This window comes from Papaver somniferum, chromosome 7 (genome assembly GCF_003573695.1).
Source record: "Papaver somniferum cultivar HN1 chromosome 7, ASM357369v1, whole genome shotgun sequence".
In the NCBI taxonomy this organism is placed as follows: domain Eukaryota; kingdom Viridiplantae; phylum Streptophyta; class Magnoliopsida; order Ranunculales; family Papaveraceae; genus Papaver; species Papaver somniferum.
Window position 1 is genome coordinate 97589550 of NC_039364.1, and position 27999 is coordinate 97617548.

General features: G+C 36.3%; 2 protein-coding genes and 2 long non-coding RNA genes across 4 annotated transcripts; 2 read left to right on the forward strand and 2 right to left on the reverse strand.

Annotated features, from left to right (window-relative positions):
• Nucleotides 1-1941: 1941 nt before the first annotated feature.
• LOC113297925 (AP-1 complex subunit gamma-2-like) lies at nucleotides 1942-10086 on the forward strand. Its single transcript, XM_026546532.1, has 18 exons — nucleotides 1942-2282; nucleotides 2879-3181; nucleotides 3262-3403; nucleotides 4271-4444; nucleotides 5291-5470; nucleotides 5686-5840; nucleotides 6100-6190; nucleotides 6402-6565; nucleotides 6698-6752; nucleotides 7230-7352; nucleotides 7437-7532; nucleotides 7811-7938; nucleotides 8189-8293; nucleotides 8400-8659; nucleotides 8782-9048; nucleotides 9130-9305; nucleotides 9448-9552; nucleotides 9644-10086. Exons 1-18 carry the CDS (start codon nucleotides 2251-2253, stop codon nucleotides 9737-9739), a joined length of 2652 nt encoding a protein of 883 aa, XP_026402317.1. The 5' UTR covers nucleotides 1942-2250; the 3' UTR covers nucleotides 9740-10086.
• Nucleotides 10087-20238: 10152 nt separating this feature from the next.
• LOC113297927 lies at nucleotides 20239-21279 on the forward strand. The gene is made up of 3 exons (XR_003333902.1): nucleotides 20239-20423; nucleotides 20493-20579; nucleotides 20663-21279. It is a non-coding gene; the product is annotated as an uncharacterized LOC113297927 (long non-coding RNA).
• A 106-nt stretch (nucleotides 21280-21385) lies between these two features.
• LOC113294967 lies at nucleotides 21386-27999 on the reverse strand. Its single transcript, XM_026543334.1, has 2 exons — nucleotides 27574-27999; nucleotides 21386-22411 (listed from the first exon to the last, which is right to left on the reverse strand). Exons 1-2 carry the CDS (start codon nucleotides 27950-27952, stop codon nucleotides 22062-22064), a joined length of 729 nt encoding a protein of 242 aa, XP_026399119.1. The 5' UTR covers nucleotides 27953-27999; the 3' UTR covers nucleotides 21386-22061.
• LOC113297926 lies at nucleotides 24352-26051 on the reverse strand. Its single transcript, XR_003333901.1, has 2 exons — nucleotides 25710-26051; nucleotides 24352-24781 (listed from the first exon to the last, which is right to left on the reverse strand). It is a non-coding gene; the product is annotated as an uncharacterized LOC113297926 (long non-coding RNA).

The window sequence follows — 27999 nt, forward strand, 5'->3', positions numbered from 1 at the left end:
TTAAAATATGGCTCTAGTTGTCGTATCAAACTTAATGCCCTAGGTGGAATTATTTGGCATGGTTAGCGTAGCGGCCCTATCCAAATTAGGGATTGGCATGCCAAAAAACTAATTAGCACGTCTGGCATGTGGTCGCGACACGGTGACGTTTTTTGTGCGGATAGTGCCATGGCCGCGTCAAAGGAATTATAACAGGGCCATAATGCGGGAACGACCATAGGCGCAAGGATAGTCATGGGTGGCCATAACATGACGCCATTTTTAGGGTTTTCTGGGTCCCACATGGCTTGTGGCATGTTGTAGGGCCAAAGCGGCATAATTTAGGCCACGACTAGGAATTAGGGTTCCGATTAATGCCACTAGAACGAGAGGCGTGTTCTGATCAGAATACCCTAATTGGAATTCGTTATGGCGTTGGACATGAACGAAAAGTGGGCTAGCACGCAGCTGCGCTGTTATGGCACGTTGGCATGTTGATGCCGCGGAATGGCATGGCCTGCCAATTGGCACGCTAGAGCGATATGGCAGGTTGGCTAGCCAATCGTCATGGCGCCTGCGACAATCACTAGGCGCGCTTTGGAGCAGCGGGTGTTGGCACGTTGCTTGCGGAGGCATGGTGATGCCTATTTGGGAGCGTTAGGTGCGGCTAAGCTTAATAAATCAAGTGGCCAAATCGTGCGGCCGTGATTGTTTTTTGGAGACTGGCATGGGCCGTCTAGATTAGGTTCCTAATGGAATTAGGCGCATCGACCAACTTTATTAAAAGTGTGTGTGGCGGGTTTCGAGCGATCTGATTGGTCGATGGCAAAAAGAGAGGGGCCGACAAGCAACATGGGGCCGACTTCATTCCAAATGCGTGTGGCGCATTTAGAGCGACCTGATTGGTCGATGAGAAAGAGGGCCGACAAGCAATGTGGGGCCAACCTCATTCTAAATGTGTGTGGCGCATTTAGAGCGACCTGATTGGTCGATATAAAAAGAGATTGGCAAGGGAACATGGAGCGTGGCGAGCGGCCACAGGCGGTGCCTGTTGGAGCGGACCGACTAGTTATGTGGCGTGGCCGCGCCTCTTTTGTTGTCGATCCCATTTGCCACAGTTCTTCTTTATTTCTCGTTTTTTTATAGGACTTTGCTCCTACTAGCTCCATGGCGAATTAGTTCCCAACTTATCTAGGTTTGGCCTTGACCAATAGGGTTCGAGATATTTGCACAAGGCGCAAAAGACCTAATGTTTACACATTAATTAGGCCGAAAACTTGAATCTTGTGAGTTATAACAAAATTGAACAAATTATGTGTGTTGACACAAAATTCTTTTATTCTCAGAGAGCAGTTAGCGCGTCTTCTGATTGAGCATTTTCATGCAGACCTTAATTTTGATATTTCGGAAAATTCGTGCTACTCAGCTGCGAGTGAACACTAATTGTCATGTCATACCAATACTAAGGGTTCAGCTGGGAACATAGCATAAGAAAATACTCAATAAACCATATACTAATGAGTAATGCAGGCGAGAGTTTACAGAATGTTTGGGATTGTTGCTACATGCACCATTCTGAATAAATATACTGAGTTGCTCAATACATGTGTGAGTAGAGTGGCCCGGCACTCATTACTTTTAAATGACTCAGTCCTTTTACAGACGACGCATTAAATATAGGGTTTTACATTTTTAGCCCTGAACTAAAAACCACCATCAACACCTATATTTTAACACCTCTTTGTAACGAGATTATGGGGATGGCTTTTCCCCGTGTTGTCAAAGCTACCTAGTTTTCTTGTCTATAAACTTCTGCTTATCAAAAAAAAAAAAAAAAAACATTAAAATTAAAATTAAAATTAAAATTTTGAAACAAGAAACAACTCTTTTGGGGACAATTTTTTTCTTTTATCATTATTACATTATTAATACGGAAAATTAAAAAAACAAAATTAAACTGCACACACAGTGCACACCCGCTCTCTCTCTTTCTTTACCTCCCTCCGTAATCCCTAGTCCCCTTGTTCGCTCGCTACCTTCTTTCTCTCTCAGATCCAAATCTCCCTCTGCATTATCCCTCTTCCTTCATTTCTTTGTCTCTCTTCTCTGATCAGATCCCTTGTTTTTCTCTATCTCTCTCTAGATCTTGATAATCAACTTCACAATCTAATCTCATCTCTCTTCAACAATTTTTTTCCGTCGATCTTTAATTCTGATTATCTACTCTCTATTCGGATCAAGGTCATCAAGAGCTAAAAAACGGACCCAATCATGAATCCATTCTCTTCTGGAACTCGATTAAGGTACGTACTTTTGTTTTTTCTTCCATCTCTTTTCCTGCTTGGATCACGTTTTCATTGAAGTAACTTGTTGCCTGTTAGGTTCTTATGTAAGTAAGAAAGTAGGCAAATACTAGTTGTAGAACTAGTTATAATTGTAAATTATGGTAATTGCACAATGAATTGGATTGATCGTAATTCTTCAGAATTTTGGTAATTTCCTCGATAAACAATGTTGATATGTGAAATTTAGGTTTACCTTGTAAATAAAGAGGAAATTAATGAGAATTGATTAGGGAATATACAGTTTAGATGATCATAACTGCACCATAGCTAACTCTACTTTCGGCTGTTATTGTTACTGACATTGTTATCATGAGTCCTGGCTACAACCCTAGGATACAATCTTCACCAATGTGCCAACCTCAATTGAAATTGTAACTGAGTGTGAGGTCTTATGGCCTATTGGAAACTAACCTCAAGTCTACAACAGTGTGCACCATATGTGACAGTGTGACACCCCACATGGCTGACCACTGATTGGATATTAGTATTGGCACCCACATCTAATTACTATTGTGGATGGGCATGCTTTCTTATATGAATTTTTGTTGTTGCAGGGACATGATTAGGTCTATACGTGCTTGTAAAACTGCAGCCGAGGAACGTGCTGTTGTAAGGAAAGAGTGTGCGGCTATCCGTTCTGCAGTTAGTGAAAATGATAATGATTATAGGCATCGTAATTTGGCGAAGCTCATGTTCATTCACATGCTTGGTTACCCCACACATTTTGGTCAAATGGAGTGCCTAAAGTTGATAGCGTCTTCTGGATTTCCCGAAAAGAGAATAGGATATCTTGGCCTCATGTTGCTTCTCGATGAAAGACAAGAAGTTCTCATGCTCGTTACGAACTCCGTAAAACAGTATGCAATTATTTACAGTAGATTCAAATGTCTTTCTTTTTCTGTAGTCTTAAAGTTCATGTTAAATTTTTTTGGTGCAGAGATCTCAATCACTCAAACCAGTACATCGTAGGCCTGGCTCTTTGTGCTCTGGGGAATATTTGCTCAGCAGAAATGGCTCGTGATCTTGCACCTGAAGTGGAAAGATTGCTTCAGAGCCGAGACCCTAACATCAGAAAGAAGGTAATTTACTTCATGTTTAAATAAGCTCCTCTTAAATTTGTAGAAGCAGGACTCTACCGGCACGAGTTCAAGAAATTAAGACATTGTCTAGTGCAGGTGACTTGCTTCTTTATCAATTAAGTGGAACGACTGGATGCTTGTGTCACATGAATGGTACTGTCAGTTTTATCCAATGCTAGAGCTATGGCATTGTTACATTGACATCATAGTATTTTAGAGAACCTTTTGAAATTAGCATCTACGCTGTACATGATCATTTAAAAGCTAGAGCCAATCATATCTGGTTTTGTCTTTCTTGGATCTTATATCTTGATCTAATGCTCATAACTCTTTAACGTAGGATACATTCAGTTTCAGCCCTACAATTTTTATCTTTTGTTACAGTATAGATACAATCAGTTATCATTTATATGATGTCCAGAATCACCCCTTGGTTATGGAGTCCATGTGGATTTGTAGATCCTTTTGCTATAAATAACATCTTTGCCGAGTCTCTGGCCATCTTGATTACTTGTACTTCAGTTGCATTTAATTTGGTGATTGGGTCCCAAAATAACATGTGATTTGAGAAATTATGATGTTACGAGACAACAGAATCCTTTTATTTGGGTATACGAATTACATTTTCTGTATATGATGTTGCTAGTGTTTGTTTGTTTCCATATAACTATTATTACTTTTGGCCTGTGGTTTGCTGTTACTTCTATGTTCTTGTGTGGGTTGTCGCCATCTGTTGTTGTACAAACGACATTCAGAATTTATGCTGTATTTGGTCATTTGTTCTGTGTGCTCAAATTATATTGAGCTTTTCTTGTTCTTTCAGGATAATAATTCACTATGTATTTTCTTCTTGTGTGCGTGATGTAGGCAGCATTATGTTCTATAAGGATTGTAAAGAAAGTCCCAGACTTGTCAGAGAATTTTATGAGTCCAGCAGCTGTCTTATTAAAAGAAAAACATCACGGAGTTCTAATAACAGGACTTCAGCTATGTGCAGATCTTTGTAAAGTTAGCGAGGAGGCCCTTGATTACTTTAGAAAGGTGATTCTCACTGACTTATTTTACATGTTTTTGACATGCGTCTTTGACCACCATCCTATGCATTATGAAGCACATCATTTCTTTTCAATAAATCTTGCGCTGCTTATAAGGCTATACTAAAGTTACATATCGATTCCTTCTCTCTAGCTGCTTCACTGCTTAGGTTTCTTTATTTTACATTTCTCCGGGTGTACTTGCATGTATATGTCTAAAAGTTTTCTGGCACCTTGCCTGCATGTAGGAACTTATGTATTCATTATACATGATTCTTGAACTTGCAACTGAGACGCGAACCACTATATTAAAATTTGGGGTGTCACACCTCATCGAGGGGAGAATGTAGGACATAATGGGCTGCCTTGTAGCTGACACACAATTTCCACATCCTCTAAGCTGTGTAGTTCGGCAGCTTTTCGATCCAGAGAATAAACTAGTGACTTGCAGCTCCTATATGATATCAATTCCACGTTTTTTTTTTCTTGAATGGCAAAATTGTATTGTCGAAGCTTTTTAGAAAAGATTATTGTCTAAAAAGGAAATTATACACATAGTACATAAAGCTTCCTCTATGAATCTAGGAGAAAGAAGCAATCTTCACAAAAGTATAACTGATTGCATATCACCTTGACATTATGCACCTCTTGATATTACACATCACTTTGTAAACAGCTGTAACCAACTGATCCTGAATTGTTGTATTTTTAAGCTCTGAGATAATCAATCTACACATAATTCTTGTATCACTATGGTGATATTATTCTAAAAAGTAATTACTGAGTGTTATAGAAGGTATTTTGGTGTCGGTTATCTAGTGCGTGATGTTGTTTCCTTTCATTATGACTACAGAAGTGCACAGAAGGTTTGGTTAAAGTTCTAAAGGATGTTGTGAATAGTCCATATGCCCCTGAATATGACATTGCGGGGATCACAGACCCGTTCCTCCATATTCGACTGCTTAGGCTTTTGCGTATATTAGGCCACGGAGATGCTGATGCTAGTGATTGTATGAATGACATTCTTGCCCAGGTAAGTGAAAATTGATTCTTGTCTAAAGCTACTTATGTTACTACTTGATATTCTTTTCTGAATTTGAGCATTACTAACTACTGATTGAAAATCTTTGATAAAATCATGGTCTGAAGGGAAAATTTATTCCGTCTAGATGACTTTTTTGTTATGTGCTCAACTTATATTTTACGTCCTTTGTTTTTATTTTTTTGACATACTGATTGCCAATTTAGGTGGCTACAAAAACAGAGACGAATAAAAATGCAGGGAATGCCATTCTTTATGAATGCGTTGAAACTATTATGAGCATTGAGGATAATAGTGGTTTGCGCGTTCTTGCGATAAATATATTAGGAAGATTCTTGTCAAATCGCGACAACAACATCAGGTTTCCTTTTTCTCTATGACATTAACATTATGGCTTCATTTTATTTGTGGTTCAGGCTTTCCATCGAATAATTAGTTTCTTAAGATTACTGTTAGTGTGGCTATCCATTTATAATAGTTTCGTTTGTGTCAGTAATCTTTCATTTCCTAGCCATCACGGTCTTCTTTATATATATCAAATAAGTACTCTTGTTAAGCAATCTTCTAGCGGCACTGTTGACAGATAATTTACTTTCCTCTTTTTAATACATTATCGGCAGATATGTTGCATTGAACATGCTGATGAAGGCCATTCAAGTAGATGCTCAAGCTGTGCAGAGGCACCGGGCGACAATTTTGGAGTGTGTAAAGGTATGTTATGTGCATCTTTAATTTTCTCCCTACATTACTGTTCAGGGTATGGAAATGCTCTGCTCTACATTATAAATATTTGTGCTTTCCATGATACAGTAGGTGTATTATTAGTTGTGCTGCATTATAGATGATCAAACATTCAGAGTGATGAGTATTCCAAGTCTATAGTGTATAATTTGATTTGTAATCTTGGCTGTGTGCATCTCAGGATTTGGATGCTTCAATTAGGAAGAGGGCCCTGGAACTCATATATCTTTTGGTGAATGAAACTAATGTTAAACCTTTAACCAAAGAACTAATTGATTATCTGGAAGTAAGCGATGAAGAATTCAAGGGAGACCTTACTGCCAAAATTTGCTCCATTGTTGAGAAGTAAGTGGTTGTAATGATTTTTCTTTGGAAGACTGTAGGTGGTTTATCTGATTGCGTTAACGTGTAGTTTTCTGCATAACTATCTCATGAATGTCTATAACATCATATATTGATAATGTTGTTGTTTAACAGGTTTCCCCCCAAAAAAATATGGTATATCGATCAGATGCTCAAAGTTTTGTCTGAGGTACGCAATGTTGATTAACCACGGACTTCAGTTCTGAAATTTTGCTATGTTATTGCCTTTTAATTTCTTTCCTTCTTTGTCCTGATTTCTATTTTTTGCTTTCAACTTCTTCATAGAACTGAAGAAGTTTATTCACAATTACAAGTTGAATTACTATTTGCATATTTGAATCTTTATTATCCCCCATCCAGCTTGGACATAGTGCAGCATCAAAATCAAAATAGCTCTAGGCAGTCCATATCATAGTGCAGCATCAAATCAAATTAGCTTCAGTCAGTCCATTTTTGTTTTATGGATGGTTTATTGAGTGGGCGTGAAATTTAATGGTTACTATAAACTCTTGTTCAGTTTTGCTTGATGTTGCCTGACTAGTATTATTCCAAATTGCTTATCGCTATGATTCTTCTTAGATTTGAATTTGCTTGGAAAATCATTTTTCTCTAGAAATTTAATCCTGTTTGGGACAATTTTCTACAGGCTGGAAATTATGTAAAGAATGAAGTTTGGCATGCCCTTATAGTAGTGATAAGCAATGCATCTGATCTCCATGGATATACTGTGAGATCTCTTTTCAAGGCATTCCAAACATCAGGTGATCAGGTATTTAACCCGAACTTCTAAATTCTATATTTCTGAGTTGCACTTCTGCTCTTTCTGGGCTGATTGTCTTAATTTTTTATTCAGGAAAGTCTTGTCCGAGTGGTAGTTTGGTGTATAGGGGAATATGGTGAAATGCTTGTCAACAATATAGGGATGCTTGATATAGAGGATCCAGTAACTGTGAGTTCATTCTTCTGCGTTTGTTTGAATTTACCTATTAAGTTCTAACGGTTATCAGTATTTCGGGTAAATTGGTTAACCAAGTCTCATGTTTGTGACAAAAGGAATCATGGTACTTAGGTAAATCTAGTCTGTGCCACGCATTGGAAAGCTCTTTCATGTTTGTTCTTTTGATAAATATATATATTTAGCTATTGCATGTACAATATTCCTTTTTTGTCAAGAGGAGTTTCAAATAATAAAAAGGACGGATCACCAACTCAAGTTTCTGAAAGCAGGTAACGGAATCTGATGCTGTGGATGTATTAGAAATTGTCATGAAACGCCATACATCAGAGACCGATACTCGGGAAATGTCTTTGATTGCACTTTTGAAGCTCTCGTCACGCTTCCCAGCTTGTTCAGAGTAAGTTCTTGATTTAGGTATCATACGTTCATGGATGAGTAGTATTTAGGGGAGGTTATCTTCTCTCTCTTCTTGAAATGCTCTCATATATCCTGCCTATATTCTAAATTAATTTTCTTATTGTTCCTTCAATTTGGTCCGAGAGTTTTGATGCAGTTAACCGTTATTGATCACTGTATCGTTTTTGCATCTGTTTGGGCTATTTTATAGCAGAACTGATTATGCAGTTTATCATGATATATATGTGTAGGAGGATAAGGGATATTATTGTTCAGAGTAAAGGGAGCCTGGTGCTTGAATTGCAGCAAAGGTCCATCGAGTTTAATTCTATTGTGGCTAAGCACCAGAATATCAGGTGGTTATGTGACTATTTTAAATTACGCAGAAAATTTAGTTCATTTTTTGCAGAATTGTGCCCGAAACTCTTGGTTTGCACTAAACTATTGGATGAATGTCTTCAGGTCTGCATTGGTTGAACGGATGCCTGTTCTAGACGAGACAACTTACAGTGGAAAGAGGCCTGGTACTTTGCCAGCAACTGGTTCAACTTCAAGCGGAGCTTCATTTAATATTCCTAATGGAGTTGCCAAAAGTGCTGCTGCTCCACTTGTAAATTTACTTGATCTGGATTCAGATGATGCACCACCTCCTAGCTCTTCAGGTGGTGATTTTCTTAATGACCTGCTGGGTGTTGGTGTGTCTCCAATTCCATCAATGTCAGGTATTCTAAAAACAAAACATGCATTTTTCTAATATTATTTTCTTACTTGCATCAGAATCAAATTTCTGTTTATCTTTGACCTCTATATGGATTTTTGTTTTCATTTTTTTTTTTGTTAAAAGGTACAAGCAAGTCTCCAACAAGTGGAACAGATGTTCTCTTGGATCTATTATCCGTAGGAACTCCTCCTGCACAGAACAACTTTTCAAATGATTTGCTGTCCATGAGTACGGATAATCGGCCATCAGTTTCCTCACTGGATAGAACACAGTCACTTTCTTCGCAAGTCTCTTCTCCACTAGGAGCTGCACCAATGATGGATCTATTGGACAGCTTATCACCCACTGTTTCAATGACCACCAATTCTCTAGCGGACATGAACCTAAATGGTCAGTTTTGATTTTCAATCATACCTGACCTTTCCTAAGACATTTGGTACGGAAATTTGATCATTTCCTCTGTTTAAACAGGAGACAATGGTCCAGTTCATCAACCTATAGTTGCATTCCAGAGCAAATCATTAAAGATAATGTTCAGCTTCTCAAAGGAACCTGGAAATCCGCAAACAACGCTAATCACTGCTACTTTCATAAATTTATCATCTAATGATTATACTAATTTCCTCTTCCAGGCTGCAGTTCCGAAGGTAATGTTAAGTAATGGTTATTTATTTATTTATTCCCGGTCATCACCATAGAAGTATAGCTCCTCAATTATTTTGATTACCCAAAGTGTAATGTCTTTTTAATCCAAATAGTATCACTTATAATTTTTTGTTTTATCCTCAGTTTGTACAACTGCAATTAGAGACGGCTAGCAGTAATATTCTCCCAGCAAGTGGTAATGGTTCAATCACACAAACTCTTAGGGTCACTAATAGCCAACAAGGGCAGGTATGGATTTCTGGTAGATGACTGCATGTGTATGTTTATAAATGCTCAATAGTAGTTATGCTGACATCTCCTAATATTCGTTGAGTTTCAGAAAGCCCTTGCAATGCGTTTAAGGGTATCATACAAGGTGAACGGTGAAGAAGGTTTGGAACTGGGTCAAGTCAACAACTTTCCTCGTGGTTTGTAAGGTCAAGGTTTTCTAGTCGGTTTCTAGGGGAACTTCATTTTCTTTTCTTTTTTGCTTATGTACATTATTATACAATGCTCCCATAAGAGAGTTGTAGAAATCGATTTTTTTTTTCTTCTTGCGCATAGGAGAGAGGGAGGGAGAGAGAGAGAGAGTGCTTGTTAGCCATATGAAGAACCTGAGGTGCTTTAATATGTTTTTCTTTACCAGCTTCGCGATGTTCGAGCCTCCTGGTAATGTTGGAAGATGAGGGAATATTGTGTGATTGTAGTTTTACGAGTCTCTTTAAGGAAGTTGAAAATTTGCCTGCAGTGTCTGTGTTATTGATTTTTCTACAATTGACAGAACTTTTGAGTTTTGGGCGCAGCGTTGTTTTTTTCTTTTTTTTTTTAAAGAAGGATATATTACACCTTAAAAGAAAGCTACATCATAAGCCAAAGTTATAGTAAGACAAGGCGTAGGTTCATTCCATCACTCCTATTATACAGGACCTGCGAACAGATTTGGCTAGACAATCAGCCGCTTGATTGCACACCCTAGGAGCATAACTACATACCCAGTTATAGTGTAAATTACATGAGCACACACAACTAAAAGGGAAGAGGATTGCCTAGGTGGAAGAGGTAAACCTGTGTTTACAGACGTAACTAAACTCTTATTATGTGATTCAAATATTACATGATTCCACCCTTGAGATTTTGCCCATTGCATAGCTTAAAAAACAGCCCAAGTTTCTCCTTGATGAACATGTGCTACTCTGTTAAGTAGCCCTTTTGATGCGACATATTTGCGCTACTCTGTTAAGTAGCCCTTTTGATGTGACATATTTCCTTGCAGAATTCCTTATTATCAAAGCAACACTAGCTAAATAGAAACCTTTACGGAAAGAAGCATCCACATTAATTTTCAGAACATCTGATGGAGGTGCTTATGATGTAATGGCTGACTACGATGCAATAGATGGATTGACGCAGTGGTAATATTAGCTAAATATTTAAATAAAGGGATTAGGACAAAATTTATGCTGAAAGTGCACTTGCCATCTAAATTTTCAGAGATGCCACATTATTGCAATAATTTCATGAATAGAAGGAGAAGCCATGTCAAAATTAACAACAAAATCTGGAAAAGACCAAGTACTAATCCAATTCTGAATTTGTTGATATTGTTGTAGAAGATGAAAATGTTGATGAAGACATGCTCTCCAAATGGTTGTTGCAAAAGAACAAGTAAAAAGAAGATGATTTATACCTTCTGTCTGGTTATTGGTGCAGAGAACACAAGCAATATCAATAACAAATTGAACATGTTTCAAATTTACTTTAACTGGGAGTTCATTGTGTATTAGTTTCCACACAAAAATCTGCATCTTATAAGGAATCTTGAGCTTCTAAAATTTTAGCCAGAAGTTGTTGGAGTATAAAGGCAGCTGAGTGGGTTGAACATTAATACTATAAAGGTGATGATAAGTAGATTTAGTTGTGAAAATACCCGTTGTAGTAAGGGGCCATATAAATTATCTTGATTCTGCAACTGAAGAGGGATGGTTCAGATTAAATCCACCTGAATACGCGTAAAAAGCTGCCACAAAAGAGGGACATTCCATTGAGTTGTTTCAGAAACAATAAGTTGCAACAAAACCCATTAATACTCATTTATATTAAATCATCCCAGTGGTATAAAGCTTCTGATTCACTTGGTATCCAGTTATGAGTCCAAATATTGATGTTGTTACCCGAACCAACTTGCCATTTACCAAATTTATGAATAGTTTCTAATCCATGAGATATACTCTGTCATATCTAACTGGTATTTTGAAGATTTGGAGGTGGCTCATATTTTAGATCATGGTAAGGAAAATGAATACTTTTGAGAACCTGAACCCAATGTTCTGTTTGGTTATGAATCATGTTCCATAAAAGTTTAGCTAGCATTGCAGTGTTATAATGATTCAGTTGTTTCAGACCCAAACCTCCCTGTCTTTTAGGCATTTTAAACTTGCTCCAAGAAATAAAATGCCTAGTGGTATGACTAGAGGAACCATTCCACCAGTAATTTCGTTGAAGTTGATCCATTTGCTGAATAGTAGAGTCTGACAATTTGAAAAGTTGCATATAATACATACTCATAATACTTAGAACTGAATTAAATTGAGTAGTCTTGCCCAGCTTGATGTGTTAGTTTACTTTGCCAACCTTGTAACCTAGAGTTCATGTTGTCCAGAATGCGTTGGCAATTTTGAACTCTAGATCTCTTCATCAATAAGGGAATAACCAGATACTTCTCTTCCAAATCCATAACCTGCATATTAAGAATATTTGAAATTTTACTTCTTAGAGAAGGAGTGACATTGCTGCTAAAGGATATTGTTGACTTCTGAAGATTGATAACTTGACCAGCAGTAGAGCTGAATTGCTGAATGATATGTTGTAGATGTCGCAGATGTGTTGGAGAAGCTTCTGTTAGAATACGGGCATCCAACTCAAAACCAATTGGCAATGAGTGGAGAGGCCCTAAGAGATTATAAACCGCAGGATCTTAGATTGCCCAATAATGTGGGACTAATAATCTCAACACGCCCCCTCACGTGTAGCCTCGTTGGGTCTAACACGTGGACAATTAAATCGGGTGGCGCGGAGTAAAGGCGCGGTCAATGACTCGTCGTAAATAGCCTGCTCTGATACCATGTTAGAATACGATCATCCAACTCAAAACCAATTGGAAATGAGTGGAGAGGCCCTAAGAGATTATAAACCGCAGGATCTTAGATTGCCCAACAATGTGGGACTAATAATCTCAACAACTTCTAAGAATAATAAACAATCGTCAGCAGAGAACAAGTGACTGATTTATGGGCTTGTTTTAGTAACTTTGATTCCTTTTAAATGACCTTGCATAACATGAGATTGAATAATTCTGGAAAAATATTCCATAAAAATGACGAAAAGATAAGGTGATAGTGGATCACCTTGTCGAATTCCTTTAGATCGAGTAAAAAAAGCAGATGGACTACCATTAATCGGAAGTGATACATTAGTAGTTGTGATACACTGCTGAACTAAATGCACCCAATCATGATGAAAACCAAGTTTAAGAAGAATATCAAACAAGAAGTTCCACTCTAATCCGTCGAAAGCTTTCGACATGTCCAGTTTAAGGGCAATATAAGAGGTTTTATCTTTTCTTTATTTCTTCATAAAATATATCATCTCATGAGGAATTATAACATTTTTCTGTATGTGCCTACCAGGAACATAGGCATTGAGGTGGATCTATAAGTTAATCTAACAAATTTTCAATCTGTTCGCAATAAACTTTGATATTATTTTGTAATTAACATTGTATAAGCTTATGGGACGATAGTCGCTAGGTGTTTTGAGGATGAAGAGTTTTAGGTATCAACACTTGATAGGTGTGATTGATTGATATAAGCATATGTTTATGAGTGAAGAAATATTGAACCAGTTGACCAACAATGTTGATAGAAGGCTGCTTGAAAATAATTATTGCCTGGAGAAGCCCATGGTTTAATTTGAAATACAAGATCTTTATCTATGCTCAGAAGTAAGCCGAAGAATCATATCATTCTCTGTTGCAGAAATACAACTCTGAAATTATGATAAAATAGAAGTATTAGTGAGAGGTTTTATAGATGTCAAGATTACAGAGAAATGCTTAATAAATGTATCTTCATTGTCAGCCCTTGAATCATGCCAGATACTAAGAGAATCTTGAATTGCAGAAATGTGATTTCTTCTTTTGTTGAAATTTTCCTTAGTGTGAAAATAAGAGGTATTTTTGTCCATTTGAAGGGAGTGATCTCTAGTTTTTTTGCATAAAATAATCCTTCTGCAAAATTAACCAATGTTGTAGAGATTTTGTTAAATTACTAAATAATGGATCAGTAGTTGGGATATTGCTATTATGACAATGTTGAAGATGTTGTTGAACAAAAGATATCTGCAATTCTATACTTTCGACAGACTTTTTCTTCCAAAGTTGTAGCTCATGCTTTGTATATTCGAGCTTCGATGAAAACTGATATGATGGAGATCCTCTGAAGTCTTGAGACCAAAAATTGTTAGTAACTTCGAAATATGAGGCTATAGAGAACCAATATCTTTGAAGTCTGAAAGGGATTTGCTTAGTTTCCATTGAAGAAGTGGTAGAGAGGAGTATTGGAGAATGATCAAATGCAATTGGTGACAGATGTTGAAGATGAGCCGACAAATAAGATTTTAACCAATAAGCATTCAAGTGCTGTGTCGGTATTTGATATTGGTTGAAAGACCATAAAATACTTCAAAAGGTTAGTTTTTGCTAATGCTTCAAGGAAGCCTGTTTCTGTCTTTTGGTTTTATGGCGTACACACAACATTTTATGTTCTACAAATTTATAATCATATCCTAACAATGGTGGTAAGGGGTGTCCTAGGGACAAGTAAGTTAACAAATTACCCTTAAACTCTTTTTTTACATTAATTTGTTTTATTCATTGAAAAAAGATCATTAAAAACAATAAATAAAAGAACTAATTTTTTTTTTAAAAAAAAAAACTAAAAAAACTAAAAAGATTTTAAAAATTTTCTTAATTTAGAATACAAAAAAAAAACTAAAAAGGTGAAAAGTAAACAAATTTTATTGAAAAGAATGTAACTAGAATACGAAAAATAAAATAAAAAATAAACAAACTAAAAATGGTAAAAAGTAAACACTGTAAAATATAAAACAGGTATAACGGATAACGTCAGTTTTGCATGTAACAAAAAATATGTGGATATATATGGACGATTTAATTTTACTAATTAATGGCTTATGGCCTTATTTTCATCTTATTTAGCACGACACAAAATTTTCAAGTATGCCACAAAACAGATTTCTTTTCATGGATTAGTAAATTGTTTCTCAAGTAGGAAGGCCCATCTTATTACAAGAATTCCCATCGAAACGCCGTCAACGGTAAGGGACATAAGGTTACATTGCAACGGATAACCAAAAAACTGAACCAGGTCAGGAGAGAAATGAACGGAGTCATTCATTAATGGTTTGATTTTAGTTTAAAATGTTAAATACCGATGTTAATGGTATTGGTTCTGGTTTAATGCAAAAGAAAAAAAAATGAACCAAAACATCGACGATTCCACCATTTATATTTTTATATTTTAGTTGTTTATGCAATACCCTAAATATAATTTTGTCCATTCATTTTACTTCTCTTCGTTCCACCGGCCTAAGTTCTAATTTTCAATAGACTAACGAACCACAATACCATAATCATCTAACAATCCACCACCATCGCACCACCCTGCAACTGATAGTCTAACACTACCTCTTTTCTATCTTCTTTTTCTTTTTTTTCTTCTAACACTACTACCACTCTTCTATCAGGCCTCCACTACCAACTTCACTTGAATTAGACAAGAATTTCGATCAATATCTTCATTACAAAGGTATGTATCATATGTTGTAGCATTTCTTATGGGCATCCACGAAATGTTCCTACTTTTTATAATTAGTTTGCAAATCGATCATACTTTAAAGCCTGTTTTACAAAGTGGTCTTTTCCCATCCGATTTAACACTCTTGGATAAAACGGTGTTAACTTTTCCCAAAATATACCTCTTCTTAAATACCCTCTTCATTTAACTAATTGGTTGAGGTGGCGGTGATGAAGCAGTGGTGGTGGTGGTGGTGGTGAAAGATTAAGAATCTTCGTTAAACCCTAGAGGGAAAGCGGTGAACCCTTTGGGAGAACGCGGTGTAACGATCCCGAATGTGGTGTAATGATCCCGAATTTCATGTTTTGACATGTAAGCGGCGACACCACTACCTACAAATAGCACCACCATCAAAACAACCATAATGAAGGCAAAATTTAAAATTGTGTATGGAGGGATAAATAGGAAGGATACATATGTAATTTCATTAACATATTAACGGTGAGTCACCACTTAACTCGCTTCTTAACTGAAATATGACCATTTTGTTAACAGTTTGCAATAATATGATGGTTTTGTGAATTGGATCCTAATACTAAGACCATTTAGCTATATTCTCTTTTCTTATCTTCATTCTTAGATGATTGTGATAAGTTATGTTCAAATTTCACAAATTTTAAAAATTAGGATTTCATAAAGTTAAAACATTATTTTAAGGATTTTCCAAAATTGGGGTTGATTTGATTTGTTTTGGTAATACTATGAATTGGGTTTACGTTTAATGAGTTTGTTCATAAGGGTTTGTGATTTTATGATTCTTGTAATAGGGTTAAAATGGGGCTGAAATTCATGGAAGAATCAACACCTTCAAAATTGTATTAGTTGTGGACAATTTCTCAATTATCTTTTGCTCTGTTGCATGTGAGACAATTTTTTTGTGTGTTTATATTAGTTGTGGTTGTTTATTGAATTTGAATGGATGTGTTAATGTTAGTGTTGTGGAATGCATGAAACATAATGAACATATGGTGGATCGATTTCACAAGGATTTTTATTGAAGTTTTGTTTGATTTCATAAGAATTCTATTCAAATTGTCGGTTACTTGAAACTGACATAGTACTCGGTTTACCAGAACCGACTGGATATTACAGGAACCAAATCGGTTTGCTAAGAACAAACAGATGTATTAATGGCTTGATTTTAGTTCTTCAAACTAAAAATTGAGTAACACGGTTTGAATTCTGGTTTGAGAGGAAACCGAACCGTACCATGTACAGTCCTAGTCAGCGGGATCAATTTTTCTTGTTTCTCTTCTTCTTTCAGGGGTCTTTCTCAGGTCTTAGTGACTTAATGAGCGTAAGGCTATATCATTTCTAAGTTCAAACCCCTTCATATATCCCATTCTTAACTTTAGACGTCCAACTCTTAACGCGTCTACTCAGGAGCTCAACTTTGAATATAACTAGTCCTTAACTTGGATTCTTTTATGCTAGGGGGAATTGCAAATGTACCTCTCAAATTTGCATCATTTTCTACTTAGCCAAGTTAATAGTATTGCCTTAAACGAGTTTATTGGTGCTAATAGTATTAAACGTGTTTCTCGAGCCTCAAGATAAATATTTTTTTTCCCTTAACTTTAGTTCAAGAAGGAACTAGGTATGCAGGTATCAACCTATGCACAACTTTACCACAAGGGTGAGGGGGTTGAGGTAAAGCGTAGGTGATCATATTTTATTTTTTTCTAATAGTGATGTAGAAATAATCTTTGATGTATCTCCAAGCTAAGTCTCTTTATATTTTTTTAGTGATGCAGAGACCCAAGCTTTGATGTAACTTCAATCTAAGTCTCTTTACAAAGACATTAACTAGCTTAAATTCCAGGCAACTTACTTACCTAAGATATAGATAAAAATGATATATGATGCCGTGGGGAAAAAGTAAATATTAGTAAACAAGCAAGCATCAACGAAAAATGACAGAACTTTACCATTCATTGAATGTGTCACGGTTTATTGATGATGCATTTTGGTTTGCAAACTGTTAGAGCATTACTCGGTCGAACCCTACAAACGTTGGTATATGAAGTTTGGTTGTCATATTTTAGTTTCAAAACTCGAAACTGCTTGACACTTGCTATTGTTACTCATGAAAAACCTAAAGACGTATTGACATCAACGAACACGTCACCTTTTAGTTCGAGGTTAGTAACAACCGACTTGACTTGTTCAATTTCTATCTTTGTTCTTTCAAGTCAGCATTTATTGAAAACATAACATACGAAGTAGAGTTTGTTTATTTTTTTTTCTAATATCGGTGACTTGGTCGTTATACTATAACCGAAATATCAAGAAAATATATACTCCCTCCGTCCAAGTTTACTTGCCTAAATTGGATTTTGCAAAAACTTGAAAGAAATTCAAATTACTTCCACATACACCATCGATCTTCCAAATTGTTTGTTTAATATACAAATTTTGATATCCTAGTTTTTGTTTGTCTTGATAATTAAAAAAATTTAGTGGGAAATATCTCCATTTTTTGGTTCAATTTTGCTAAAAAAAACACAATTTAAGCAAGTAAAGTTGGACGGAGGAAGTACATGTTATTCTATACTACAACTTTGGTGTACGAAGCTATGAAGTATACATTATCTATAACTTCGTGAATCGACGTTACACTAATTGGTACTTGTTATTATTTTGTGTGTTTGAACTTCTGGAATGAGTTCAACCCTTGAGATTATATATGAAGGAATATTATAAACATAATCTATGGAAGTAGACTTGCGAAATCACGTTTCATAGATGAAAGAGGATTGAGGACCGATCCCAGGACCAATCCCTTGTGGCAAGGACCGATCCTGAAACCGATCCTAGGTGCAGCGTCGATCCCTGACCGATCCTGTTCAGAATTTAATATATATTTTCAATTTCAATTTTTTTTAGTGATCTTCGGGTTTGTTGAAACATCGAGATGCATGCTAACTGAACTTGGAATGTCCATATTAATGTCGACATAGCAATTTGAACAACTGCTAAACTCTTAGTATTACTTAATGTTCAAGTATTTTCCTTGATTTTCAGGCGATATCCCGAAACCGAAATATTCATATATCTTTTAAGGCCCTTGTTAACTTGTATACCAAGGCACACGTTAGGCATTAAAATTTTGCATAGATTATATCACTTTTTGTTTGGAAATTCTACATTTGTACTTTTAAAAAACTGTTTTAACAAAAGCTGCGTTTTTCCATAAATACCCTTGGAATTGTAGGGAGTATTTCTATTTTATTTTTGAGTGGACGGTAAACGCAGGTCTCATCTTCTTCTTCTCTTTATATTCTCTGGAAAACACGAACCCCATTGAAATCCAACACCCTTTTGAAATAAATCAACTACTTAAAAAATAAGATTATATCTTTGATCAGAAAAATCTATATCATGATATTTAATCATTCAAATCAAGTGATTTGTTTAGAAACCATAGATCTAACATCATAAAATCCAAAATAATATTACTGATTGCAATACCAATTGTTAGTTTATCTATTATCTTCACATCTAATCACCCATACCAAATGAGGAAAATTAAATCTACCGAACTTGGGCGATTTAGGGCTTTCAAGGTGATTGATTACTTATGACCATTAATGGCAGAATGGGTGAGAATTGGGAACCGGTAAAATCTCAACCTATCATAAAAACAACTCAAACCCATTAGAATCATTATATTTCTGCCTTTGTATTTCAATTCTCTTAGCCTATTCATAAACCGATCAAAAAAATTAAAAATCTCACCTTGAGTATTACCAGAAAAAAAAAACAAAAAAAAAAGAGAGAACAGAGCATCATTAGATAGGTTTTGTTTATGAATGAATATAGTAGATACAAGGTGAACATATATTTAATTTAGGGGTTTACAGTGTGATTAAATTGTAGAAGGTGAACAGATATTTAATTTAGACGTAGCTTCGTGATTGTCAGTTTCAGTTTGACTATCTTCATTTTTTATTTCATAAAATCTAAGGGCAGCGATCGAACATTAATCTCAATTACCGAATAACTGATTTATTTTTCCTAAGCTAATTTAAGTCGATTATACCCCTGTTAATTGGGTATACAAGTTAACGAGACCCATCTTTTAAATATTAAATTTTATGTGCTTACCATATCCCGCAGGATAGTGTGTGCGTGCGGTAGGAGGATCAATTACCATTAGGGAAGGTTGAATCTCCTGTTTTCTCCATCTCCGAGTGAGATGGAAATTAGATCAGCAGCGAGGCTAGTCTAGATGGTGGGTTTGCTCAGGGGTATGGACCCAACTGTAGCCAACAAAAAAAAAGAAGTGATAGTTACGTTTTCTACTGCATACAGAGGTGAGCAACGAATGGGAGGATGCGGCTTCGGTATCATCCACGTCCAATCTACCTAAATGATGGGTTTGAGAATGTCACCCACATCTAATCCATTACCCTTGGATTTGATATCCACAGGGAGCAGATGAGCTAATTAGATGCGGGTAGATTTATGAACTTTTTAAAAAACTAAACAAAAATCGATAAATATTTAATAAAAATAATATAACTTAGTTTTAAAACTTGTATTCTTGGAATCTAATTAATTGCAACATAGCAAGAGCAGATAATGTTTTTTCAACGACTAAAATTAAAATGTTCATCGATATGAAGACCTCCGATCAATCTAAAATTGATACTTCAATTCTGGAATATCTTTCATCTTAGTGCATTTCAAAAAAAAAAAAAAAAAACTATATGTATAATCTTCCAAATTTCTTATACAGTAATAACCTTCGTATATATACTAGGCACCGAATAAGTGATGTTATTAGGGTGGGGTGTGTCCAACAGATGGGCAAAATTCCACCCACGTCAAACTCGTAAAAACTAAGGATTTCTCCCGCGTTCATTCCATCGAGAGACGGATCGGATGTCCACTCGCCAAAATACGGGTTGGGTTGGGTAAAATCCGCCGATTTGGATGTGCTTGCCACCTTTGTTTTTTTTTCTCTCTCACACCCCTAGCTTCATAGGAAACAGGACCATCGAGATTATTCACTTTCCCTTTCAACTAAAACCCTCATTCCACATTTCCACTCATAGTGATCAGATAATCGTTTTCACAGTTTTACTGAGCAATTTATAAGAAATGAACTCCCTTCGTCACTTTCAATTCTTCATCATCTTCTCTCTAGCATCCATCGCAATTTCTTTCTCTCTTCCTTTCCAGGTAATTAAACAAACACCCATTCTATCTCGCCCACTCTCTCATTCTCAACATTTTCTTGAAATTTTGCAGGTTACCGATCAGCTTCAGTATGATAACTCACAACTGACCTCATCAGAATTCTCAACTTCACTTGAAACTCTTCAAAAAAAGAATCGGGTAAGTTATTTAAACCCTAATCACGAAAGCACTCTCTTTCACACAGGCATCAAACCCTAAATCACTCTATTTGTGTACTGCAGTTATGAGTTCAAGAACGTTAATCTCCTACGAAGAGCAATGACACATGCCTCATACTCTGGAGAAAACAACAAAGCATTAAGTGATTTAGGATTAGATGTAATCAAGACTTCAATTGCTCTCAACTGTTTGAAAAAAGACATTGATATCTCTGTTAGAGATCTAAACAGGTAGATTACAAAGGTAACTGCAGTGAATACTTGTGCAATTGAAGGAACAAGGTTAGGACTACAGAATATAATTAGGGTTCATATGAAAGGGAATTCTTCAGCTCCACCAGTTGTTTGTAGTGGTTTTCGGGGTTTGTTTGGTGCAATTGCTGTTGATACAGGTAAAGCTGATGATGCTGGGAATGTGTTCTGGAATGTTCATCGTGGGATTTCTAGTACTTTCATATTCTGATTTTGTGGATTTTGGTGTCGCAGTGAAGATTTAGTAAGTAAATAGGTTCTTCGTCAGTCTAGAATTTGCAAAACTTATCTATGAACTAGTTTAATCGATGAACATTTAGGTGTCACGAATTTTAAATGAGTGATAATGTTTTCCTTGGTATTTCAGTGATGTTCTGTTTTTATTCCGAAACAAGTTTATTGTTAAATAGCACTAATTATCACATCAAGACAGGGTTGGTACTTGGTAGGTTGATAGGTTAATCTTGGTCGATTTGTGATGCTCATGGACATAGAAGGTCAGAAGAATATGTTGGATGGCATTAAAATCAGCAAAACTTAGTCATAGTCAGGGAACTAGAGAAACCGTAAGTTATATATGTGTGAATAATTTGGTACTTCTTTCTGCTTTAGCTTCTTTAAATGATCTTGACCTCTGTTCACTCACTTGACATATGGGATATGCTGTGTAGGCCTGGGTCTAGGTTCAAGAGCAACTTGTGTCGCTCTCCTAGGATACTAGATAGTATGTTTCCTTTGGCATGCAAACCTTACAGCCACCTTTGATTAAGGTGTAGATGTGTAAGACCTGTAGGGTTCATGACCAAGATATGACATGGTGTCTTGTGGCAAAACGCTAGGGGGTGGTTCAGCATTTTTGGTTTTCCTTTTCTGTGGATAGTTTTGAGCCTTTTGTTCGTATCTACCTGAGTCTCTTTGGTTATGTTTGGTAGTTAAGTTAAACTCGATTGTGCTTTGCTATTTTTGAGCCAACCATGTTCGGATTTGATTGCTAGAAATGGAATAGTGAGAAAAATAAACTTTTGTATTCTGTATGTATCATTATCTCTTCTTTGTCAGTGATTTACATTTTTACGTAATGTGTGCTCTTAAAAAAATGGTTTGTATTTATAGAATGCATGCTACTGTATTACTGTAATTTTTTTGAGGTATAAATGAATGATAAAGGTATAAATGAATGATAAATTATTATTGATGTTCCACATCACCGTTAGTGACCTTTTCCAGTGCTTGGACCAGAGGTCTTCCTTCCACCAATATCATTGATGTAAGAATGACCAATCCCAGGGCTTGGCCCTGATTTCTTGTCACCAATGGTATCGACAGATAGATGACCGATCCCCCTTGGGCTAGGTCCTGATTTCTTGATTGCTCCTAGATCCAGGTTGTTGGTGAACTCGTAAATCACATTTCCTTCATCACAGTTGAAACCATCCTCCACAACATGCAACTGACGAGCTTGTAGAGATGAAGCAAACATGATGCAGCTTAGGAGCAGAGAAAGAAGAAAATACTTGAGTACTAGTCTAGCCATGATAGTTTGAAGGATGTTTGTTCGTACTCAGAGCGATTTTTCCCTTGGGATGAAAAAGAATATTAGAGTTTTTGTATGAACGGAAGGTTTGTGAGCAGTGTGATTGAGAATGCAGAAATGGGTAGTTTGCATCACAATTTATAGTAGCAATCGGGTCTATTCAAACAGTTGTAGGTAAGAGGCTTAAGTCATGCACGAAAGAAATGAATGTTGAATTACTTGCAGTACTAGTAGGATGCTAAAGACTGATTAGAAGCCACCATATTAGATTTGAAGAAAGCAGATGCGTGACAATGAAAGACCAAATGAGATTTGAAATCTTGACTACATCATTTTTTATGTTGTGAGATTACTGCGAAGTTGCTAGCTGATACTGGGGTTTAATTTTGGCATGAGGTAATAACTGTTAGAGTTAAGACCGAGTCAGCCATTGCATGATTGAATATCAAACTTAGGAAAATATTACTTGCGAGTGAGTCAAATGCATGCATTTGATATTTTCAAAGAAACTTGTGTTGTATCAAAGTTTTGACTTTGAAACATGCATTAGGTCACAAATTTCTCAAAGTAAAATGCAAAGATGGTAAGTTTGTTTTTATAGAACTATCTTGTCTATTAGTGTTTGGTTATAAAACTAGCTGTTGAAAGCATTTAGCGGCGCATGTACATTTTATACGTAGTAGTATGGTTTCCCTGAAAGATGGTCCACGATGCAAGATTTTTAATAGGGGTACCGAATTGCTTGGGGGTGTACCAAAATACATATAGGACAAAATAACCATTGCCTTTGGGTTGGTACAGCCCCAAACAAATCGGCACCCCATTAGCAGCCTTGCCACAATGGAATAAGGTAAGCATATGTAATTTTTTTTTTTGAAGCATAAGCATATGTAATTTGATGGTCAACATGCACAAGCAGCACAACGATTTGTTTGAAGTATATTCATTAATGACTAACAATACATGGTCGCCTCTGATTTCTGTTTTTGACATGCACGTTTATAGGGAAACTAGATACTGTGACACCCAAAATTATCCGAAATTATTAGGAATCAATACATAACTGGTTATGCATACTATCTTTTCAGGCATAACTCAGTTATGCAGCCTAATTTTTCAGGGGTATAATTGACAACGCAACTTGGAGATAACATATCTAAAAAGCCGCGCCTTAGAATTTTACAAATTTTATACTGTTGGAATTTTTTTTAAGAAAGCTACGCAACGAGTACAAACAACAATATCAAATTTTTGTTTTTCACGAAAAAATCGGAGGTGATCATCATTTTAGGCAAATTTTTTGAAAACTGACTACATAACCATTATGCAGTCACCAAAAGAGATGCATAACACATTATGCAGACGCATAACGAATTATGCAACCATTTTCTCGACTGCATAACAAAGTTATGCATCTATAACAATGACGGACCTACAGCTGGGCTAAAGGGGGCTTTAGCCCGGGTAGGCTTCCCAGTGCACAAGCCAAAGACTTTTTTTTTTTCTCGACCAAAGCTTCTAGCCCGGGCCTTAAAAGGAAATTTATCTTTCCTGGATCCGTCCCTGATCTATAACAAGTTATGTAACCATTGTTTTGGTTGATTTCAGTGCGTACATAAAAAATTGATGCATAATGCAGTATGCATCCATATTTACGGATGCATATCAGGTTATGCATCAATTTTTTTATTTCAGTGTTTACAAAAAAGTGGTTGCATAATTCGTTATGCATCCATTTTCACGACTGCAGTCTTTGTTTTTGTTGGTTTCAATGGTAACAAAAAAGTTGCTGCATAACGTGTTATGCAACTGTTTTCTGGACTGCATAACAAGTTATGCAACAACTTTTGTAGATGCATAACAGGTTATGCATACATTTTCATAGTTGCATAACAAATTATTCAACCATTATGATCAACACCAACATGACCAATACATCTGTAATTTTCCAACCAACAACACCAACTCCTCGAACTCAGCTTATCCAACCATTATCCTTCATCCGTAGCTTTGAAAACAACATAAGGGATGTGCAGATACAAACTCCACAGAAAAACATGATCATATATGAGACATTTTAAAGTATTAATGGCTATAAAAAACGCCGAGTAAGTACCTAAAATGAAAATCTCTCACCAACCCAAGCGACAAAAGTTTCTAACCTAAATCTTCCCTTATGAAAAATTATATACACCGTACATAATAATGGTGGGCTCTATAACTCAGTAGCACACTCTTTCACATCTCAGACCACCAATAACATACAACACCATTTCCTGCACCATATGTAGCTTCATCTCCCCTTCACTGCAACAAACAACAGCAACCACGGTGCACCACACATCGACTGCAGTTCAACTCAGTAGCACACCATATGTAGCTTCATCTCCCCTTCACTGCAACAAGCATGTAAGAGATAATAAAGTCTACAATAAAGGCGTGAGCCTTTTCTATAATACAAGTCTGAAGAAAATGTTATAAAAGCAAGCACACACTGCACGAGTAAGGGCAGCTCCAAAACATCCGGTACATTTGAAACTTCTTTGGTTTCAAATGATTATCAGAGAAAGAAAGTCGTATGGCAACAACTGCAAGTGCTCAAAGAGCTCCACAAATCCTTTGAACTCCCATAAATTAAAGGAAAACATTACACCCCTCTATAGCATTTAAATGAAATCCACTAACAAAAATATAAACCTTTGGCATGCCGCTTAAGCAATCAGCAGGAATTCTATCTGGAAACTAGTTTTGAGTTCCAATTTAAAAGAATTTTATATACTGAACTCAAAAAAACACAAAGACACAGATAAACACATATTCTTATCTTCAAACCAAAAACCAATCTATAGATTCTCCACCACTCATCTTTGGAGCCGATCTAATCACCCATATTTCTTCGCATCCTTATCATCTCATTTCAGCAAATCCAACATGCAAAACCTCCGTTTCAAACCTAGTAAGTTCAATGAGTTTCTAATCATAGCAAAAGCAAAAGCTTCCAAATAATTAGATCCATTTTTTTATATAACCTCTCTGATAATTATCATCTTTGATTACAAATGGGTAACCTACTAATCTCGGATACCCAGGGATTTTCTGGGGAGATTTGTTCAAAGAGATTTATATACACTAATATAAAACTATGTTACGAGATGGGTTTGATCGTAACTAATCAATTTCAATGTTTAGATCGTAATCCTAAAAAACAGATCTAAGAAACCTAGAAAACATTAAAATCAAAAAACACAAAAATCGAAATCGAAAAGAAACAATACGACGAATAGATTTTGAAACGATGAAATAAAAAGGATGAATGATCTTTACCTATCAATTGCAGATCCCCTCTTCGACTCTCAATCTTCAGTTTATGAATATCGCGCCTCCCTCTTTTTCCTTGCAGGAACCTGTAAAGAATACTAGCCATCGAAATAAAAAAATCATCAACTTTAAAACTTTAAAAAAATGGTTCTGCCGATAAGTTTTTCAGAATAAATGGGTGCGCGCGTTAAGTTTCACGCATGTGGGTTTGAGTGTGGGATAAAACTGAAAAATTGGGTGAGGCTGTAAATTTCACACGTTTATATCCCCTTCCTCTGTGCTAAACGCTTCAACTGTAGTTACTCCGGATGAAGGGGACCTTGTACCGCGTTCAACGGCCCAACCTACTTTCTAAATTTGTCTGAACAAAAACAAAAGAAAAAAATCTTAATTTGTACTATATTTTGAAACAAGAAAAGGGTCAAGTACGTACTGTTAGATTAGCGCTGACTATCACATCAATGAGGGTTGGTACTAGGTAGGTTAATCCTGGGCATGCTCTAAGAAAAATGCAAGTCTTGAGTCATAGTCACGAACTAAAAAAAACGCAAGTAAGATACGTAAACAACTTGCAACTTCTGGTTTGATCTTGATCTCTGTTGTTCATTTCATTTGAAATGTGAGATATGCTGTCTGTCGGGGTCAAGAGTTACCTTTGAGAGGCAAATCGTGCAGCAATTAATATTACGATGCTAAATGGCACGTATATTTCCTCTGGCAAGGAAACCTGATCACTAGAAGTCTAGAAGTTTTTGTGGAGGTCTTAATCGTCTGGTAAGGGTGTAAATAATACTCGAAAATACTCGGCTTGCTTGTATCCACCCGAGCCCGCCTGTACCCGAAGTAGCCCAAAGTCTGTTATGGCCCGTCATGGACCACCCGGCCTGGCCTGGATTAATTTATTGGGCGGTCTCGGGCTTTGCGATTAATTATGATGCCCGGCCTGATACCCGGCCTGGTGCCCGGCCTGAAAGCCTTTTATGTGCCATTAATCATTTAATATCCTCTTAAAAGACTTAAAAGTTACAATTTTATAATTGTCAATTTTGTATCAAGAAAAATAAAATATATAATTGTTTTTTTACTTATAATTAACCTTTTCAAAACATTAATGGTAATATATTTTCTTATTAGAAAGTTTATTGTACTCTAATTAATTATTTATTATAGGCTAAAATTAAATATTTGTCAGTGTAATTTAAATATAAAATAATACTATCACTTATGATATGCGATGTTGGAAAGGAAAGGATATTGTATTTAATACCGTTCATTTGAAAATTTAATCTTAAAAAAAAAAAATCAAAATAGTGGCCTGTCCGGCCCGATCTGGCCTGCCCGTATAAAAAGCGGGTTTTGGGCGGTCTTTGGGTAGCAAATTATCTACTTGTGCCCGGCCTGTCCGGCCTGAATTTGTTTACGGGCTCACAAATATTAAGCCTGGCCTGCCCGGCCTGTCTTAGTTTTTGGGTCGGGCGGCCCGGCCTGCCCGAATTTACACCCTATCGTCAGGCATGGATGTGTGAGACCAGTAGGAGGGCGATATAGCGTTAATTTATTCTGCACTTTCTTCTCAAGATATTTTCATGGTTTTCCTCTTCTGTTAAGATATTTATCCACGTACAATCTTGGTGCCTATTTAGAGCCGAAGCAGTATACATGAAAGCACTAATTAAAAATAATTTTTTAATTTACATTTTGTTGCCACTCATAATTTACATTTTTGCTTGTTACGCTTACATTTGAAAGATCATAAAGAATGCATGCGATTAGGCTTTAATATGCATAAAAATAATGATGAATATGCGCTACAGAAAATCTGAGCAAGAGTAAAGATCATTCTTGGTTTTGTTCACAACACAACAGCATTAGTGACCTTTTCCAGGGCTTGGACCAGAGATCTTCTTTCCACCAATACCATTCACGTAGAAGTGACCCACCCCTCTTCGGCTCGGCCCTGATTTCTTTCCGCCAATACCATTTACGTAGGAGTGACCGACCCCTCCTCGGCTCGGCCCTGATTTCTTTCCACCAATGACATCCGTCATAATAGATAGATGACCAATCCCTCTGGGGCTAGGTCCTGACTTTACTGCTGTCAGAGCCAGATTGTTGGCATAAACTACATTTCCGGTATTGCAGTTAATGCCACCCTGCAAAACTGATAGCGGACGTGCTTGTATATACGATACAAACATGATTAAGGCTACAAAAAGAAAAACAAAAATGGATCCGAGTTGTCTAGCCATAAGAATATTTAGTAATGAGAAATATAGAACAAAAACTTCTTGTATGT

Bases quoted from the DNA above. Each gene is read 5' to 3' on its own strand.
- LOC113297925 (XM_026546532.1), top strand. From the start codon at position 2,251: ATGAATCCATTCTCTTCTGGAACTCGATTAAG. The intron at 9,049-9,129 runs GTCAGTTTTGAT...CTGTTTAAACAG, and splicing joins AGCGGACATGAACCTAAATG to GAGACAATGGTCCAGTTCAT. The intron at 9,306-9,447 runs GTAATGTTAAGT...TTTTATCCTCAG, and splicing joins TCCAGGCTGCAGTTCCGAAG to TTTGTACAACTGCAATTAGA.
- LOC113294967 (XM_026543334.1), bottom strand. From the start codon at position 27,952: ATGGCTAGACAACTCGGATCCATTTTTGTTTTTCTTTTTGTAGCCTTA. The intron at 22,412-27,573 runs AATGCTGTTGTG...AATCGCTCTGAG, and splicing joins AAGCCCTGGAAAAGGTCACT to TACGAACAAACATCCTTCAA.